Source organism: Oncorhynchus mykiss, chromosome 10, assembly GCF_013265735.2.
Source record: "Oncorhynchus mykiss isolate Arlee chromosome 10, USDA_OmykA_1.1, whole genome shotgun sequence".
NCBI classification, from domain to species: Eukaryota; Metazoa; Chordata; class Actinopteri; order Salmoniformes; family Salmonidae; genus Oncorhynchus; species Oncorhynchus mykiss.
The window spans coordinates 68235877-68254521 of record NC_048574.1 but is presented as its reverse complement, the minus strand read 5'-3'; the positions used below and the strand labels follow the sequence as shown (position 1 = coordinate 68254521).

Here is an 18645-nt window from a genome sequence, read left to right as displayed (position 1 = left end):
GTGACCCGAATTCCCCCCATAAACACTGGGAAGGAGCGGGTCAAGACAAGAATTCCAAAAGGAAGGAGCTGTTTGATCTTCAGCTAAAAGACCACTAAAACACAGAGGCGGTAAATGGGCTGAAATATTAGCTCTCTCGCTAATGACTGCTCGTCATAACCAGAAGGCATACGGACGGCAGCAGCGCTAACACCAGGTCATAAGAAACAAACACTTGGAAACTAGGCCTGAGTTCCAAATGGCACCCTATTCCCTACATAGCGCACTACTTTTGGCCCAAGCCATATAGGGAATAGGGTGCCATTTGGAACACATACCAATACAATCTTAACTCCTGATTAGGAGAAGAGAAAAAATACCTTGGCAGATGGATCGCTATCAAATTACTGCCAAAGCTACAGCAGACATATTGTTGACAACGTAAGTAGGCAGCTCTGCTCCAAGTGATAGACAAAAGAGCTCATTTGAAGTGTTCATGTGTTGAGTATTAGTTCCAGTTAAAATATAAACAAAGTGAGGTTTCACTATCTTCCAGTTCTACTGTGCAGGGTTATTTAGAGGAGAGGTACTGGGTGTACTGCAGTGGAGGCTGGTGGGAGGAGCTATAGGAGGACAGGCTCATTGTAATGGCTGGAATGGAATCAATGGAACGGAATCAAACGGGGTTTCTATATGTTTGATCTGTTTGATACTGTTCCATTAATTCCATTCCAGCCATTACAATGAGCCCATCCTACTATAGCTCCTCCCACTAGCCTCCTACAGGTCCTCTGACCACCCCCTTTTCTGGTCATGGGAGAACAAAGCCTCGTAGCAGGGGGGGACAATGGCCATCGATGATGTCATTGTGACACCTCTGTCAGGCCCTCCACAAATCACTTCAACGCCTTGACTTGAAAACAAGCTTCCCTCCTTTTCTCCTTAAACTGTTCTTCTCCTTCTCCCTCCTTTTTTACGACCACCATCATTCTTCCTCCCAGTGTGGTAGTGGGCTCTGGTGGAATCTCACGGGGCTGTGTCTGTCTGTCTGTCTGTCTGTCTGTTGATGCTACACCAACACCTGCCTCCAGATTCACAGCGTAGGCCGGACTTTATTCTTCCGTTTTTGGCCGTTGTTTTTGGTGTCAAGAGCCAGGCGAGGCAGAGTTGGAGTTCTCACATGAACATCAGCAGCATTCCATAGAGCTGTGGAACGGGAGCCGGAGCAGGGAGCGGAGCATAGTGAGTGGCTACCGTTTCCAATCCCGCCAGGCAGCTGCCTTTCTGTTCCATGATGCATGGTTTGGCTCCCTGCATTGTTAGCCCAGCGCCTTTTGATCCTCATTGGCTCTGGCAATCCCTACAAAAATACATTCCACTACGAGGAGAGCTGATTGGAGAAAAACAATGCAGTCCCTTTTACCTCAAAGGCAATCTGAAATGTTCACACTCATTCAGCCCCCCACCTCCCACTGGTTACTCCAGCACAATGAAACCAGGGAGCCAAGTCAACCCACCCCCCCCACCCCCCACCCCACCTGTTAACACACATTAATCCTATGACAAGGTCGGAGTTTAGACCAGAGATCACTCAGTCTCATAACGAAGGGAAAGAGGAGGAAAAACTAAAGAGACCAAACCACCCAGTCAAATCAGATTGGATGCAAAACCACTTTTATAATGGAGGAGGCAGCCAGGCAATTTCCTGTATCACACGACACGTCGGCCAACGGAGTAATGTTTTGGGTCTACGACTTCATCTTGATAAACTACGACTTTCACTGAACTTTCTCTTGACGTAATCCAGCGTATGTTCCTCTTCCCATTACATAAATAGGATAACAGTAAGATTAACATTGCTGCCCCCCCTCCTTCAGTATCAGCGCTTCAGTTCTCAGAGGGAGTCAACAGTAGGAGTAAGAGCTAATTTATCATCCGCAGGGCACTTATCTCCGACAGTCTGAGAGGAACCTCTGCTCTCTCTGGTTGAGTTAGCCTGAAAGTCTGAGAGGAACCTCTGTTCTCTCTGGTTGAGTTAACCTGACAGTCTGAGAGGAACCTCTGCTCTCTCTGGCTGAGTTAGCCTGACAGCCTGAGAGGAACCTCTACTCTCTCTGGTTGAGTTAGCCTGACAGTCTGAGAGGAACCTCTACTCTCTCTGGTTGAGTTAGCCTGACAGTCTGAGAGGAACCTCTACTCTCTCTGGCTGAGTTAGCCCAACAGCTGTAGATGCAGTGTGACAGAGCACAAGAACACAGTATGAGATATTTGTCTCACAGTGAATATATTTTATTGCGCGTCCGCGCCCCTACCGGGAAGAGGACGCCAGCAAGTGCGTTACACACAATCAAGTAATGACAGGAGGGGAAGGGGAGATTGGGTGTCAGGGAACACCCACGGTGCAATGAAGAGAGAAGGAGAGCCTCCCTTGCTCCCTCCCTCCGGCAGCATTGTGTCTGAGCGGGTCATCTTAATTGTCACGGGGGGGGTCGGCCGGGCCGGCAGAAGGAACCGCAGAACATTACAATCAAAGCATGTGGCAGCTAGGGGAGTCAGGGCAATGATAAACCCTTATCTTCCCCTCTCAGTGAGTCTCACTCCAGCCCACCCCCCTTCTCATCTCCCACTTCCCCTGAGGCTCCTGGGTGTTCTATCTGTATAGAGGGAACTATGTCCTGTTGATGCAGTGAGTAAACACCTCAGCCCCCCCTGGTAGCCCCCTCTGGAAGCCCCCCCTAGTAGCCCCCCTGGTCCCCTGGTGCTGGGGCCCCGTGCAGAGTCTTGTAGCAGCCAACATCACAGAATAGGACTCTGGGGGGCCTACCGGCCGGCCTGCCGGGTCTCAAGCCACTCTTTAATTGTCATAATGATTGTTTTATCCGCTAGCAGTTAGGTTTAATGATGATAAGACAGCAGGAGGGTCGTCCTGGGTTCCCTGTGGGCCTGTTTGCATGTCCATTCGCTGGGGTCCGCTTCACTCCCTGTAATCTCCGCTGTCCTCTTTCTAAAGGAACGGTGGGAGGCATGCGTGATAGATAAACTTCCTGTCCAAAAAGTGTGCCTCCTCCTCCTCCTCTTCCCCATTTCCCTATCTCTGGACACTATCAGTTAACTCTCAAATTCAAAAACTTCAGCTTTCGCCTTGGATACGGATAAACATCATCAGGGGCCATATGTATTAAGAGTTGCCTTTTAGCTCACACAATGACTTTGATTACATGGACAGGGGGAAAGATGATCCCAGATCAGTACTCCTTCTCTGAGACAGCTCTAGATGTAACTGTCTGTGAGCAGGGCTGGGGTCAATTCCATTTCAATTCCAGTCAATTCAGAAAAGAAAAAACTAATTCCAATTCCATTTCCAAATGTTCTTCATTGAAAAGCGTTGAAGAGAATGTCATTGTACTTCCTGAATTGTCTAGAATTTAAATGGAATTGACCCCAAACCTGTCTGTGACACATAGCTAACAGTCAGTGGCAGAAGTGGATGTCTCCATGTAAAGTTGTGTGGTAAGAGCTGGTAAGAGCTACGATAGCATTAACAGGTCCTAGCAGGTGAGAAATTGAAACTGAACCTGAAATTACATGGTAAATTATAGGCCATTTCAAAAGCTTAACAATCCTACACAGCTATAAAGATGATGTTTCCAACTACTGGCACTGGACCTGACGCTGCATGTCTATGGTGCACACTACTGAGGTTGAAATGATGCCTACATGGAATACTGCTCCACTACACCAATCCTCTCCCCGGCTTCCAAGACGACGTCGATAAAGAAATAGACGACTTCCTATTCAACTGTTGCCCAGAAGCTCTGCCAACACAAAGCTACGGAGGAGCGGGCGGGCAGGCGGTGATGATTGAATTTCTTCTTGATTCGCTCTCGTGGGTGTGCTGCTCCGCTTCTCTCTTCTCCCTCTTCTCTCGGAGAAGGTTCCAAACCAAACGGCAGTATAACATATCTTTGAGGGGGGAGGCCAGCCAACCCGAGCCCCAGCTCCAGGCCCCTCTCTCCTCTTGTCCTCCCCTGTTCTCTGGAAGTTAGATTTCCATGATGATGGGAGGTCAGAGCAGACCAGACTGAGTGAGTAAATGTCAGATAGGTGCTAATTCTTTTCAGAAGTACCAGACATGCCAATGGTTTCCTGTCTCGAGGAAACTGCAGCGGAGAGGGACGGGTGCCGAGTACTTCTGGTGTGTGTGTGTTTGTGCACCGTGAACACAGTTCATCTCCTTAGACCCCTCGTTATTAGAACGGTCTCAACAGACACCAGATGTTTCTTTAGCAACCGAGGGTGGAGAGGGAAAGAGAGAGGGAAAGAGAGAGGGAGGGAGAGAGAGCGAGAGAATAGAGGGAAAGAGAGAGAATAGAGGGAAAGAGAGAGGGAGGGAGAGAGAGAGAGAATAGAGAGGGAAAGAGAGAGAGAGAATAGAAGGAGAGGGAGAGAGAGAGAGAGAGAGAGAGAGAGAGAGAGAGAATAGAAGGAGAGAGAGAGGGGGAATAGAGAGAGAGAGAAAATAGAGAGGGAAAGAGAGAGAGAGAATAGAAGGAGAGAGAGGAGGAATAGAGAGAGCAAGAGAGAGACAGAGCGAGAGAGAGAGAAAGAGAGAGAGAGAGAGAGAGAGAGAATAGAGATGGTGTAGACAGGCTTGACTACTAAAAGACAGATACAGCTGGTCTTCCACTGTTGTGAGAGGGGCTATTGCTGTGTGAAATCATATCATACGACACCATTTATCAAAATAAAGTATTGGCCAGTGACGTGTTAGTCTGATCGTTTTTCATCTTGTGGGATTGTACAGAGCTAACCTGTATGGAAACAGCTTGGTGAGGGAGAGTAGAGTAACACTTAAAAAGCCATTTATCCACCTTATACGAATTAGCAGCACATTAGCAATGTTCTCAACGTGTGTGCTAAGCTCTGTCTGGAAGTCTGGAAGGAAGGGTCTTGGCTGGTCGGAGTTATCAGACGAGAGAGGTAGGTCTTAGAAGTAGAAATGTTTGAGGAGTGCCCAAGACTGTGTTCCACTCTCTCTCCCTCTCCTCAATGTTTGCAACACAGAAATAAAACCACGTAAGTGTCACTCTCCCTCTGTGTCCGCTCCCTACATTGATAGTTAACCGTTTTGGTGTTAAAACTGGTGTTAAGGTACATTTACATTGGGAAGACACGGGGCGAACAAGTACCATCGCTTATATGTGAATTAGGGTTTGGAGCAGTCTTCAGGTGCCCCGGTGGGTCCTGGTCAAAAGTAGTGCACTATGTAGAGAATAGGGTGTCATTAGGGATGCGTGTTGTGTTCCTCACTGACCTTGAGTCCGGTCTGCACCAGCTTGTGGATGTCCAGGAAAGGCTCTTTCAGCAGCTCCATGTTATGGGTCAGCACCCGGACGAAGCCCTCCTTCTCCAGGACAAAGAGGCGCTGGGATCCGTCCCCACAGTGCACCACGGCTACTGGCTGCCTCAGCCCACTCAGCACCACTTGGGCACAGTAGCAGTTGTGCTTGTGCTTCCTGGGCGGCCGGAGTAGGAACGAAAGGTCAAGGATCCCCGACGGATAATCCCGTTGAGAGAGGAGAGGAAGGAGGGAGATGGAGAGAAGGAGAAAGAGCGAGTGAGCGTGAGAGACAGGTAGAGAGCGAGAGAGAGAGCATGAGAGAGAGAGAGAGAGAGAGGAGGAGAAAGAGAGAGAGAGAGAGCGTGAGAGAGAGAGAGAGAGAGAGCGAGAGAGAGAGAGAGAGAGAGAGAGAGAGAGAGAGAGAAAGAAAGAGAGAGAGAGAGAGAGAGAGAGAGGGAGGAGGAGAAAGAGAGAGAGAGCGTGAGAGAGAGAGAGAGAGAGAGAGAGAGAGAGAGAGAGAGAGAGAGAGAAAGAAAGAGAGAGAGAGAGAGAGGGAGAGCGAGAGAGAGGAAAAACAAAATACCCCCCACAATATACATACACTGATTGAGTTGACTTGACAGTAAGTTAATACCAGTGCTTTACAAAGTAAGAGTGAAGCAATAGCATGACACGATGGGAAGGGTCGAGTTAGAGTTTAGACACTTCCATAGGCAGTGACTTTGATTCATGCGCATTGGGCACACACACACACATACATATGTTACTCCACGGGTGAATTTAGTGGAGCAATGCTTAAATGGGGGATGAGGGGTCTCCAGCTGTGCAACAAGTGTTGCGTAAAACCACAGTTCACATTTGATGTGGGAAACAGAACATTCAAACTCCATTATACAACATCGCGACGGCTAGCTAACACATGAAGGCGGTGACGCTGATTCTTGCTCCTCACACTTGTTTCAAGACATTTGCCATTGAGAGTCTGAGTCTGAAGGATGGATATTCATTGGAGGAAAAAGGGTGTCAGTTCAGTTATCTCGCCCCGTCAGTTTCCTGTCTGGTGCTATGCTGTCATCGTGACTAGAGGTCGACCGATTAATCGTAATTGTCGATTTTTTTAAATATATATATATTTTTGTATAACTTTTTATTTAAGTAGGCAAGTCAGTTAAAAACGCATTCTTATTTTCAATGACGGCCTAGGAATGGTGGGTTAACTGCCTTGTTCAGGGGCAGAATGACAGATTTTCACCTTGTCAGCTCAGGGGATCCAATCTTGCAACCTTACAGATAACTAGTCCAACGCTCTAACCACCTGCCTCTCATTGCACTCCACGAGGAGCCCGCCTGTTACGCGAATGCAGTAGAAGCCAAGGTAAGTTGCTAGCCAGCATTAAACCTATCTTATAAAAAACAATCAATCATAATCACTAGTTATAACTACTAATCCAGGTTAGCAGGCAATATTAACCAGGTGAAATTGTGTCATTTCTCTTGCGTTCATTGCACGCAGAGTCAGGGTATATGCAACAGTTTGGGCTGCCTGGCTCATTGCTAATTTGCCAGAATTGTACGTAATTATGACATAACATTGGGTTGTGCAATGTAATAAGAATAAGAATAAGCAATGTAATAAGAATATTTAGACTTAGGGATGCCACCCGTTAGATAAAATATTTCACTGAAATAATAAACGTTTTGTTTTCGAAATGATAGTTTCCCGATTCGACCATATTAATGACCAAAGACTCGTATTTCTGTGTGTTATTATGTTATAATTAAGTCTGATTTGATAGAGCAGTCTGACTGAGCAACAGCAGGCTCGTAATCATTCATTCAAACCGCACTTTCGTGCGTTTTGCCAGCAGCTCTTCACAAGCACAGTGCTGTTCATGACTTCAAGCCTATCAGCCTAATGGCTGGTGTTACAAAATGTGAAATGGCTAGCTAGTTAGCTGGGTGTGCGCTAATAGCGTTTCAAACGTCACTCGCTCTGACACTTGGAGTAGTTATTCCCCTTGCGCTGCAAGGGCCGCGGCTTTTGTGGAGCGATGGGTAATGCTGCTTCGAGTGTGGCTGTTGTCGATGTGTTCCTGGTTTGAGCCCGGGTAGGGGCGAGGAGAAGGACGGAAGCTATACTGTTACACTGGCAATACTATAGTGCCTATAAGAACATCCAATAGTCAAAGGTATATGAAATACAAATGGTATAGAGAGAAATAGTCCTATAAATACTATATTAACTACAACCTAAAACCTCTTACCTTGGAATATTGAAGTCTCATGTTAAAAGGAACCACCAACTTTCATATGATCTCATGTTCTGAGCAAGGAACTTAAACGTTAGCTTTTTTACATGGCACATATTGCACTTTTACTTTCTTCTCCGACACTGTGTTTTTGCATTATTTAAACCAAATTGAACATGTTTCATTATTTACTTGAGGCTAAATTGATTTTATTGATGTATTATATTAAGTTAAAATAAGTTCATTCAGTATTGTTGTAATTGTCATTATTACAAATAAATCTAAAAAAATCGGTATTGGCGTTGAAAAATCATAATTGGTCGACCTCTAATCGTGACGCATATGTCAAGTTCATACACAGCAGATATGCGCCCTCTCTATCTCTATCTCTCTCTCTTTTGCTCCCTGGCTCTCTCTCTCTCCCTCCCTCACTCTGGTTCTCTCTCTATCTCTCTCTCTGCCACTCTCTATCTCTCCCTCTGTCTCTCTCTCTCGCTCCCTAGCTCTTTCTCTCTCTCTCTATCTCTCTCTCTGCCTCTCTCTCTCTCGCTCCCTAGCTCTCTCTCTCTCCATCTCTCTCTCTGCCTTGCTCTCTCCCTCAGGCCAGTTTTGAAGTGGGAGGTCTGATTAAGACTTACGTGGTTAAAACCTGGCCCTCTCTCCTTGCTCATCATCCCAGGTGAAAGATGAGAAGGGGAGAGTCAGCTCAAAAAGACTCCCTTTAGATGAGCGGCTGCCAACAGAAGCTCTATATCTCTCCTCGGCCATCCCGGCCATCCATCCTAGAGTTCAGCGCAATTACAATTACAGTGCTCTTTAGCATAGCAAGGGGTCATTACTAGAAACGACTAGAGGAGAACCCCATCAACCCCAGGAATGCAGACAGCATTTAGCTAGACATCATAGACAGACAACATCAGCATAGTTTCTCTGGTCTGGTCTGGTCTGGCTCGAGATAGGAGGACGGTCAGTTGGTCACATGTCCAGCAGCAGCGCTCTCAGCTCGCGTCAGGGGGGCTAGAACGGGTCTGCGTCCCAAATGGCACCCTATTCACTATATGGTGTACTACTTTTCACCAGGGCCCATAAGACTAGTGCACTACGTAGGGAATAGGGTGCCATTTGGGACGGAGACGGGGAGCTCAGAGGTTCTCTCTCCACCGGAGCAGACAAAAAAAAGGGGGGAAGTTTGTCTATGACGTACTGCTAGCTAGCAGTGAAGGAGGGCTGGCCTGCAGGGTAAGCATTTCCATTGTGTGGCCAAAGCCTGGCCCAATGCACCCTGAACAAACGGAAGGCTTTGGTGATGACTGGAGAGATGGGTGACGGGTAAGGTCATCCAGGCTTGGCATTGGCATGTCTCCCATGACCCTGGTTCATAGTACATATCGCCTGGGGCGAGACCGGTGGTGGTGGCCAGTCAAAGTGACACACTGGGTTCAGAGTGTGGAGATGCCACGATACACACTATGGCCTCTCTTTCCTCAACTCACTGAAAGCGTCCTTTTTGGATGGTTAACTCAATATTTAAAAGCATACCTGAAATGCACTCTTCCTAACGTATACAAGTAAAAGAGATTTTGAAAGTGAAACGTTACAAACCTGTTGATGTCTTCGACTTTCTCATCTCCCAAGTAGTTGGAGTCCTGTCCACGTGTTTGCTTTCGTTGGAAATCTGGGAAGCACAGGCCTCCGTCCCGCCGTCCGTAGTATTGACAGAACTCATCCACATCGGCTTGGAACAGCTCTGAAAACACCATGGACACAGACAACGGCCCGCAGGCAGAGAAAGACGATTCAATTCAAGTGACATCACGCCTCGTTCAAACCATGATGCAACATCATCCAACTTACCAGCGAGCTGAAGCTAAATCCCCTCCTAGTTAGTCGCCCTTAATTCATGTTTACGCAGCTTTAGTTCCTTAAGTCTTCATACAGTTGTTTTTGAGAGTTGTGCTGAATGAGCCAAACCAAATCCTGGTTAGGCCTGGGCTGAACAAGCAAAGAAACGCTTGGCCAGACAGGCCAACTGGGTTAGATCTGAGCAGAATGTGAGGAATATGCTGTTCAGACTGCTCCTCAGGTCTTCAACTCTGCAGCAGTGCACCACTGAGGCCCCATCCATCTTTACCTTTATCCTTTGACCCCTGGTGCTATGGCTATTTGACCCCTGTTGCTATGCCTTGCAACTCTACCTCACGTGGGTGACTGCTGTGGATACCTAATAGCTTTCCAGATATTTGGAATATTAAGTAAAACATAGGCTGAAATTCTCATACAATTAAAGCGCTGTTAGGGGCCAGTGCCAAATGGCACCCTATTCCCTATATAGTGCACCACTTTTGACCTGTACCTATTTGGGCCACAGCCTAGATGCTTTTGCCCAGCGGCAGGCATATAGGCACAGCATGTGAAATGTGAGAAACTCTAATTCAAAACTGACCATGTTTAATTAACAGCCCAGTCTTCCAAACACTAGCTTTGCACATTTTTAGGAGGGAGTCTGCCTCAAAACCCAAATCAAGAAATTATGTTCCCAAATGTTGATTGATTGTGTTCCACTGCTTGCTTGTGCTTTGGGGAAGTTCAAAGCAAAAATGTCCCCATCACACAGTTATTTCCCAAGACCACCTTGATTTCTCTTGGAGCTGCTAGTTGTACTAGAGCTAAAGTTGGTTCAACACCAGGGTCTGGGGCACAAAGTCATCTGGGAATATATCCTCATTAGACACAGCAGCCCCAACCCCGCCTGATTGGCCACCTTCAGAGACCCACAGTCACAACATTATTCCAAGATTCTAGGACCCCCCCCCCTTTCTTATTGTGCTAGCAGGGCAAAACCACGAACAGGGTGAAAAGAACGCAAGCAAGCAGCGTATCTTAAAAACTGCCCGTGACCTAAAAACAACCGTGCCAATATTGTTTCCCTTAACACAACCCTTAACACAACCCTCAGAGGGGTGGAGGAGGAGAGCAAACACAGCAGTGATAAAAACACAAACAGGACTGTCTCTCCCCTCTTTCATCTCGCTCTCCGGCCCCCACACATCCCTCCCTCCCTACATCCTGGCCCCCCCACACCGACCACAAGGCTGACCACACTACCACTGGAGGTGATAGGATATCCCACTAAACATCTAAATACAACACAGAGATCAAACACACACTCAAAACACACACACACACACACACACACACACACACAAACACTCCCAGGCCTATGCCACCCACCTACTTTGTGCCTGCAGTTATCTTAACCATGCTGGTCCCAGGACCTCAGATGCAGAGGGGAGAGACAGAGTGGGGGATGGAGGGAGGAGGGGGAGGAAGGGGTGGGAGACCTCTAGGTTAAAGTGAGACTCAGGCCGTAAATGTCTTTATGGAGAAATGAGGGCTAAGTACACAGCCTAATGGGGAGCTGGAAAGGGAGTTTCACGGGAGCAGGAGGACATTTAAAGACACAGCAGAGGCTACCGTCCAGGTTTAATACTGTTGGTCAGCACTTTGCATGTGTTGATGCAGAGTACAGCTCTGGAAGGGTTCTGAATTTCATCTTTAGTGATATATACTGTACATGAGCTCAAAAAACGAATGTTTGTCAAAGGGACCCTTAAATCCATAGGGGAAAAAACTCTGTCTGCATCCAGAATGATATGTACTTAGAGGGCCATCTAATTTTAGACAATTTATGGTTAACTACTTCCATAAACATGTGGCACCGAGCACTGCATTCTCTCTCCCTCCACAATATGTACCAGTTTTACTGTACTGGCCTGGGGGGGAAAAGAGAGAGAGAGAGAGAGACAGAGAGAGAAAGACAGAGTGAGAGAGAAAGAGAGACAGAGAGAGAGCGAGAGAGAGAGAGAGAGAGAGAGAGAGAGAGAGAGAGAGAGAGAGAGAGAGAGAGAGAGAGAGAGAGATAGATAGAGGGGGAAAAAAACTCTGTCACATCCCAGGCAGTGAGCTAGCGCTATAGTTCTACTTCCATCTGGTTGTCTTCCAACACAACCTGGGTGGCCACCCAAAGTACTTGACATCTTGATGCACTTCAGCAGCTTTACATATACACAACCTTTGTAGAAAAATAAATGTGTCATTCGTCACCACATATGCTGATCTGTGTAAAGGGGGAGTAAGGGAGGGAAGGATTGATGGGGGGGGTGACTGACTCCTTCTCTGGCTCAAGCTCCTGGTATGAAGCTCTGGGTTTAACTCTAAGCTTTCACTGCTGTCTGTCAGCTCACTGGCTGCTGTCTCTCTCTCTCCATCTCTCTCTCACTCTCCCTCTCTCTCACCATCTCTCTCTGTCCGTCTCTCTCTATCCCTCTCTCTCTCTGCCGAATACAACTGGAGTTGACCTTACAGTGAAATGCTTACTTACAAGCCCTTAACCAACAATGCAGTTTTAAGAAAAATAAGAGTTAAGAAAAATATGTACTCAATTTAACTAAAGTAAAAAATAAAAGACAATAAAATAACAATAGCGAGGCTATATACAGGTGGTACCGGTACCGAGTCAATGTGTGGGGGTACAGGTTAGTCAAGGTAATTGAGGTAATATGTACATGGGGAAGGGGGGTGGGGGGTTGATGTTGATAGTGCTGGTGGTGGTGTAGAGCCACCACATGTGTGGTTGAAACTGTTCTCTGTTCAGCAAATCGCGAGCAGATTTAATCTGCCGTGGCGACACAGATAGGAAGAAGAATTGGCTGGGGGCAAGCAGAGGCCGTTTGATCACAAGGAATGTGCACTTCACTGGGAGGCACGGCAGGCAGGTAACAGCCCTTCAAAGGCCCTACTTCTGAGGACAGGGAGCTTTCAGGGAGGGCGGCCTATCAAGCAGGTCTCCTATCATCTCACAATACCATCCTATCCAGGAGGAAACTGCATGTCTAGTCATCTCCATGTCATCTCCTCGCTTATTCCACACCGGGAGGAGACTCCCTCCAGGGCTGGCGTTGCCTTGCATACACGTACGGGGGAGCAGTTTGAGAGGCGAGGCCCAGGTCCAGCGAGGCAGCTCTGATTGTGTTTACGTTCCATCGAATTTATCACCAAGGAAAACAAACTGATGGTGTGAGTGGCGTTTTTTAAACAGGCCGTAGTTTGTGTGTGTCTGAGGCTGTGTGTGAGGAGCTCCCTTGGTGGCGCGAGGTGTCAGAGCCGGTCATGTCTAGACCGTAGCCAGGGTGCTTACAGCTTACACATCCCCAAACAGCACACAGCACCGTCAGAGGGATGACGTCAGCCAGGGCAGCTCAGGAGGGCTTGCCAAAGAAGGACGGGGCCAGGGAAGGAAAGGGTCATAAAATCAATCATTTTCAGCTCTCTGGCAGATTGTAGGGGCTTTGTTTAGGACGTGTGGTTACGTGTGTGTGTGTGTATATGTGTGTGTGTGTGCGCGCGTGCGCATGTGTGTGTACACAATTTATGTCTAAATTCCATAGATTGAGGAAGAGTTTGAGTAAATGTGAGTAAAGAAAAGTAATGTTTCTTAAAACACATCTACAACCAGTCCAAGTGGGACTAAAAATACTGATGAGAGAGAGAGAGAGAGAGAGAGAGAGAGAGAGGGAGAGAGAGAGAGCTCCTGATTGCCAGGTCTAAAGTGTGTAGTCAGACTAATTAACAAAGTGCTAGGCTGATGGCTGCAGTAGGCAACGCCTGCCAGCCAGGGTGGGTAGACTGAGACGAGGCTCTCCCAGTGTATGGGGGCGTGAGGCAGGCAGGCTCTACCACCAAGTGGAGGTGAGGTCAGATGAGGTAAGCCTACATAAATAAATATTTATTCTTGAGTCCTTACGCTCCACTGCGTCTTGCATAAGTAAAACCAAGCTACCTATATGTTCAACACTGTTTGCTGACTTTGAATTGGGGACCTTGAGGAGACCTGCTCAGAAATGTAATATTGCCTTATTCAGACAATAGGCTGTATGTAGTGTGTCAGGGAGTCAGTAAAAGAGAGAGAGAGAGTGAGTGAGATTGAGGGAGGGAGAGAGTGAGTGAGAATGAGAGCAAGTGTGAGAGAAAGCGAGCGAGAGAGATTTGTGTTCATATGTGTGCCTCACTCCACCTATACAGTGCAAGCACTGACTGGGGTAGTGATGGCACTATCATTTTCCTTATTGGTTACCTGTATATCTTAGTGGTAGGTGTAGGAGAATGGTTACCTGGTATATCTTAGTGGCAGGTGTAGTAGAATGGTTACCTGGTATATCTTAGTGGTAGGTGTAGTAGAATGGTTACCTGGTATGTGTCCGCGGCAGGTATAGTAGAACTCTCGGCAGTAGTCCTGGCAGAGGCGTGGCAGGTGGGGCTCCCTGAGGGGGACCTTGTCCGACTCGGGGGAGTGGAACAGCACTTGGGCGTTGGGCGAACAGTGTGCACACTTGATCTCCTCCAGGAGACGGCTGCACTCCGTGTTATTGGTGGAGAAGATCTAGGGGGAGGGACCACACGCAACAAGGAACAATGACTGATTAAAATACGGACTTAGTGTGTTTTACACCTCAACATGGCTTGTAATTTTCTGGCATGTCAGCGATATTGTATAATTAAGCAATAAGGCTGTGTTGTATATGGCCAATATACCACGGCTAAGGACTGTTCTTATGCACGAACGAAGAGTGCCTGGATACAGCCCTTAGCCGTGGTATATTGGCCATATACCACAACCCCCTGAGGTGTCTTATTGCTATTATAAACTGGTTACCAACTTAATCAGACGAGTAAAAATAAATATTTTGTCATAGGCGTGGTATACGGTCTGATATACCATGGCTTTCAGCCAATCAGCATTCAGGGCTCGAACCACCCAGTTTATAATAAACATTATTGTAAGACATTAGCATGGAGATGATATAACCTAACTTTAATTATCCACCGCTGCAGCCTTATTGATGGTACACGGAAAAATATTCTCCAGAGAAACTAAGCCCACATCAAAATTAGACCTGATTACCTTTTAATGTCACTTTTTTAAACCCAGAATACACGGCACATTCTGAGAAAAAGATTATCTTCCTCACAACTTGTTTACCTAAGTGCACAAACAGTTAAATTCAAATTACATTACATATGTCAGGGCGGCTGGGGCCAAAATGGATGGAGCCGAATTAGAGGGTTTGAAGCGTTACTTAGGTCGCTAAACAAAAGTAAACAAGAGATTTAGACCCCAGAAATTAGCAGGGATTATTTACGTAGCAAATTAGGTGTAATAAAACACAACATAATCTGTCCTGCATCCAGACATGTGTGCTGCTTAGGCAGCAGGCGGGCTGGTAGTGCTTTGCACTGTGTGAGGTCCGACCGTGTGTAAACACCAATTTAGAGATAGACAGGCACATCATTCAACAAATTAGCAGTCTGTCCTAGTCAATTAGGCCTACAGACCTGGGTCCAACATATGGACACCTCCCTCTCTCTCTCTCTCAGTTCAACAATAACCTGACTAGGTCTGGAAGAGAAAGCTGTTTCTTAAGGATACGGCCACCCTGCGGTCGTGTTCGAGACTGTTTTGTGAACACAGGTTGAACACAGGGCCTTCGGTTGTTTTATAGCCCCTCAGGACCACGACTAGAGATGGCCAAAGAATGTTTGTTCTACTCCTCTTACTGGGACAGTGTAAAACACGGGTGATTTGGACTTGCCAGAAGCACACACAGAGGTTGATAAACCCGGCTATAAACAAGCAATAAATATACTAATAAACATACTAATAATTATACTCATACTAATACTATACTAATAAAGAGTGCAGAGCAGCTAAAAGCCGTTAGCCTTTAGAAGTGTTGACAGGTCAGCATTAGGCAGGGTAGGCTTAGCTTGGGCTAAAACCTGGTTGTCCATGTCTGTGTGTTTTTACTTACTCTCGGTCTCTGTAACTGTAGTGGTCAGGTGTGGCTCAGCTGGTAAGAGATTGACGCCAACAACGGCAGGGACGTGGGTTTAATCCCTGCAGTATACAGATACTAAAACATATCCACTCACTGTATTCTAAGTCATTTTGGATAACAGTGTCTGCTAAGTGGTAACAGTATATGTTACTATACTAATACTAGTACTAACCCCTCCAAATATATGCGAGTACTACCGCCGTGGGCATGCCTAACCGCCCGCCCTCCTGCTCTAAATTGCCCATTGATTCGACGTGCCATGGGCTGGCACACAATCCATGGAGAGGAGCATTTGTGGGCTCTCTGCCATACCCTGTGCCCATATGTTGCTGGGATGGGCTCCAATGTTGCCATCACCACAAACCAGAACAAGAGGACCTTTGTTTGTTGTGTTTAGCAGCAAAATTTCACCACCGACTCGCTACTCAAAAGCAGAGGCTTGATCCCGGTCTGTACATGCGCTATTATAGCATTACTGGGGGAACAGAAATGCAAGGGACCCAAGTCTCCGAAGGTAAACAAACCGACCCACACAGGCGCACAACATCCATCTGTGTGACATACCTTGGCATGTGGGGGGGAAATGTGTCGTAACACATCAATAACACAAGATTGCCAGTTCACATGGACAGCCCAAATGCAAAATGCATTTCCATAAGCTCCTTTATGGTGGTCGTTGTCCTCCTCACAGAGACGTGATCAAAAAGCCAGACGTGTAAGTAGCTCACTGTAGAGGAGCAGCTGTTACAGGAGGACTCATTTCTTTGATAGGATCGGCACAATGGCTTTTGTCAGTGAAATTGCCGGAACAAACATATCAATGCACAAAGGTCACACTTGAAAACATTTGCTTGTCATTCAATCTTAGACTTTGTGGGCTGCACAAGCCTCATAAGGTCTCACCATCAGGAATCACAAGGAGAGAGAGGGAGAGAGAGAGAGAGAGAGAGAGAGAGAGAGAGAGAGAGAGAGAGAGACCCCCACACATAGGCCCTATGGCGAAAAGAGGCTGTGCTGTAGGCAACACTAAGACTGGTGTTAAAAATCTTAAACAAAACACTTGCTCTTTGGGAATAGGTGTAAGTTAGTGAGGGGTGGGTGTGAGAGGGGGGAGTGAAGGACAAATAATACCCTCTCAGCAGCCTTAACACTTGGACAGAGTCGAGGGACTGAACGGGGAGACTGATGTTCTCCAGCTTCACCCATTAGAGAAACTAACAAACACAATGGTGTTGTTGTTATTCTTTTGCCATAAGCAAAAAGAGCTCTGTGTGTGGGCAGTGTAGTAGGGAGGAGGAGAAGTCGATGTTATTTTTGTTCCGTTCAGGGTTTTTCCTCCTATTTGCATGACTTGAGCAAATTAAATGATGCAGGCTTTTTGTCACAACACAAAGTGAGATACCACCCAGCCGCATAAATCGATTAGTTGGGAGCGGTTTACGTGAGAATACGGCGAATTCTACCGTGAACTCCACGTAGCCTATGAAGACTGTGTTAAAGATTTATCCATGCAGTTAAACATGACGATAATTAATAATGTGTCTATAACGGACATCAGCGTAGGCTATGTACAGTAAACGCGCACATGCTGTGCAGGAACTAATTGGAAAGAAGAAAAACATAAAAACATGCAGCATTGGTGCAAAATACATTCTAAGTGCGCTGACAAACATGCCACAAGTGCGCATAACTGCCGTGTGGGATGCAAAGAATAACTTAGTAGAATTTAACGATAGTCAACGGTGCTGACTCCCTTGGACTGCGCTCGTGTGGTGTTATTTTGTAGCGCGGGGATGAACGTAAAAGGTTATAACATAACCATGGTAACACTGTAACGCTTTGGACACGCTCGAGACCAACAACTTATATCATTTCCCAATTTTAAACAACATAGTTGGCTGATAAATCATGTTCATTTGTTTTGACAGTTTTATGGATTTTCTACATATTTAATGTGACTGGTAAAGAAACGTCAAAAACCGCCTAGAGTAGCAGGACAACGCCAGAATGTGTAAGTAGGCTACGGTTGAATTTTCCCCTCACAGTCCCACCTCCCTCATATATCGTTAATTCTACTACTGTCAACAACAAGTCGAAAAGACACACAACGCAGTACATACATTCCCCGGGGCGTTTGGCTTTAGCCTACAGACAGCTCTCACAATGAAAGAATGCAACGAGCCCAACATACCCTGGCATCACGCCGGTGGACTATCTGATAAGCAGCACGCCTGGTTGGGCAGCATGACACACGAGGGTACAACCTGTGACAAACTTCCCCGCTGCTTGCATCGCTGTCCACTGACAGTTTTCTTTCCCTCTTCTTCAGTCGCTTGGGCATGCTCCCGTCGTAACATCTCCTTCTCCTCGGGCTTATTTCCCCCTTCTCGCCAAATTTGGAATCCCCACATTCCCAAACGTTGACTGCAATAGCCAACACGAGTACAAATTTCAAATGCCTCATATTGAAAAAACGTTGGAACCAAAATATATGAGATAAATCACTGTTGAAAGCAACGGTGCAAACCTACAAAATGCTATATTCTCTATATTTATATATGCTGTATCACAGGTAAACGATTATAATAATTTAGTTTAATAAAGGTATACGCATAAAGTAATCAGAATTAAATATTTGCTAGAGAAAAAAATGTTATTTAAAATCAATTAATGGTAGTGCTGGTTATGCTGGCATACCCCAGAAATACACATTTTTCTCTCGTAAAGAAAACAAAGCAAATGATAAGAAAGCTCTGAGAATTGCAGTAAGCTTCATTTGTGTCCTTCCTTCTGATTTAAAATCCGTTTCAGCACAGTGCATTGGGTCAAAAAAGTAAGCACAAAATTGTCTCTCACTAGATCCTCAGAGCCCTCACATGTTTCCCCTTGCTCTTTCCTCCTTCTTTTTAACCAGCGCGCGAGAAGAGGAGCGAGCACAGTGACGTAAGACAGCACGAGTGCGCGCACTTGGCTGTACGCTACTGTGGAACGGAACGATGAATACCTGGCTGTCAGCACTGGACGGGCTGTCGTCAGTGATAGCCTACAGAAGAATTGAAGAGGTGAGATTGAGAAGTCAAGTGCACTTGAGAATACATTCTAGAAGTGATTCTTTCTAGGATTGTAAAGTCTATTACATATGTCGTTTCATGTGTATTCTGCATCCCCTATCTATAGCACT

The 18645-nt window shown here is 46.4% G+C and overlaps 1 protein-coding gene across 3 annotated transcripts in view; it reads right to left on the bottom strand.

The window, feature by feature from the left end:
- LOC110533191 (hedgehog-interacting protein) overlaps nt 1-18371 on the bottom strand; it is a 47032-nt gene extending 28661 nt beyond the window's left edge. For 2 of the 3 annotated variants that reach the window (XR_005034208.1, XM_036933652.1), the window contains exons 1-5: nt 18162-18371; nt 17656-17888; nt 13816-14008; nt 9172-9316; nt 5294-5495 (exon numbers count right to left, since the gene is read on the bottom strand). Coding sequence is in view for 2 of the 3 variants with exons in the window: in XM_036933652.1 (XP_036789547.1) it covers nt 5294-5495; nt 9172-9316; nt 13816-14008; nt 17656-17888; nt 18162-18285 (897 nt within the window). In the remaining variant the exon portion in view is untranslated. Of the gene's footprint in view, nt 1-5293; nt 5496-9171; nt 9317-13815; nt 14009-17655 lie in introns of all 3 variants that reach the window. The other variant, XM_036933653.1, reaches the window with a different exon arrangement.
- Nucleotides 18372-18645: the final 274 nt, after the last annotated feature.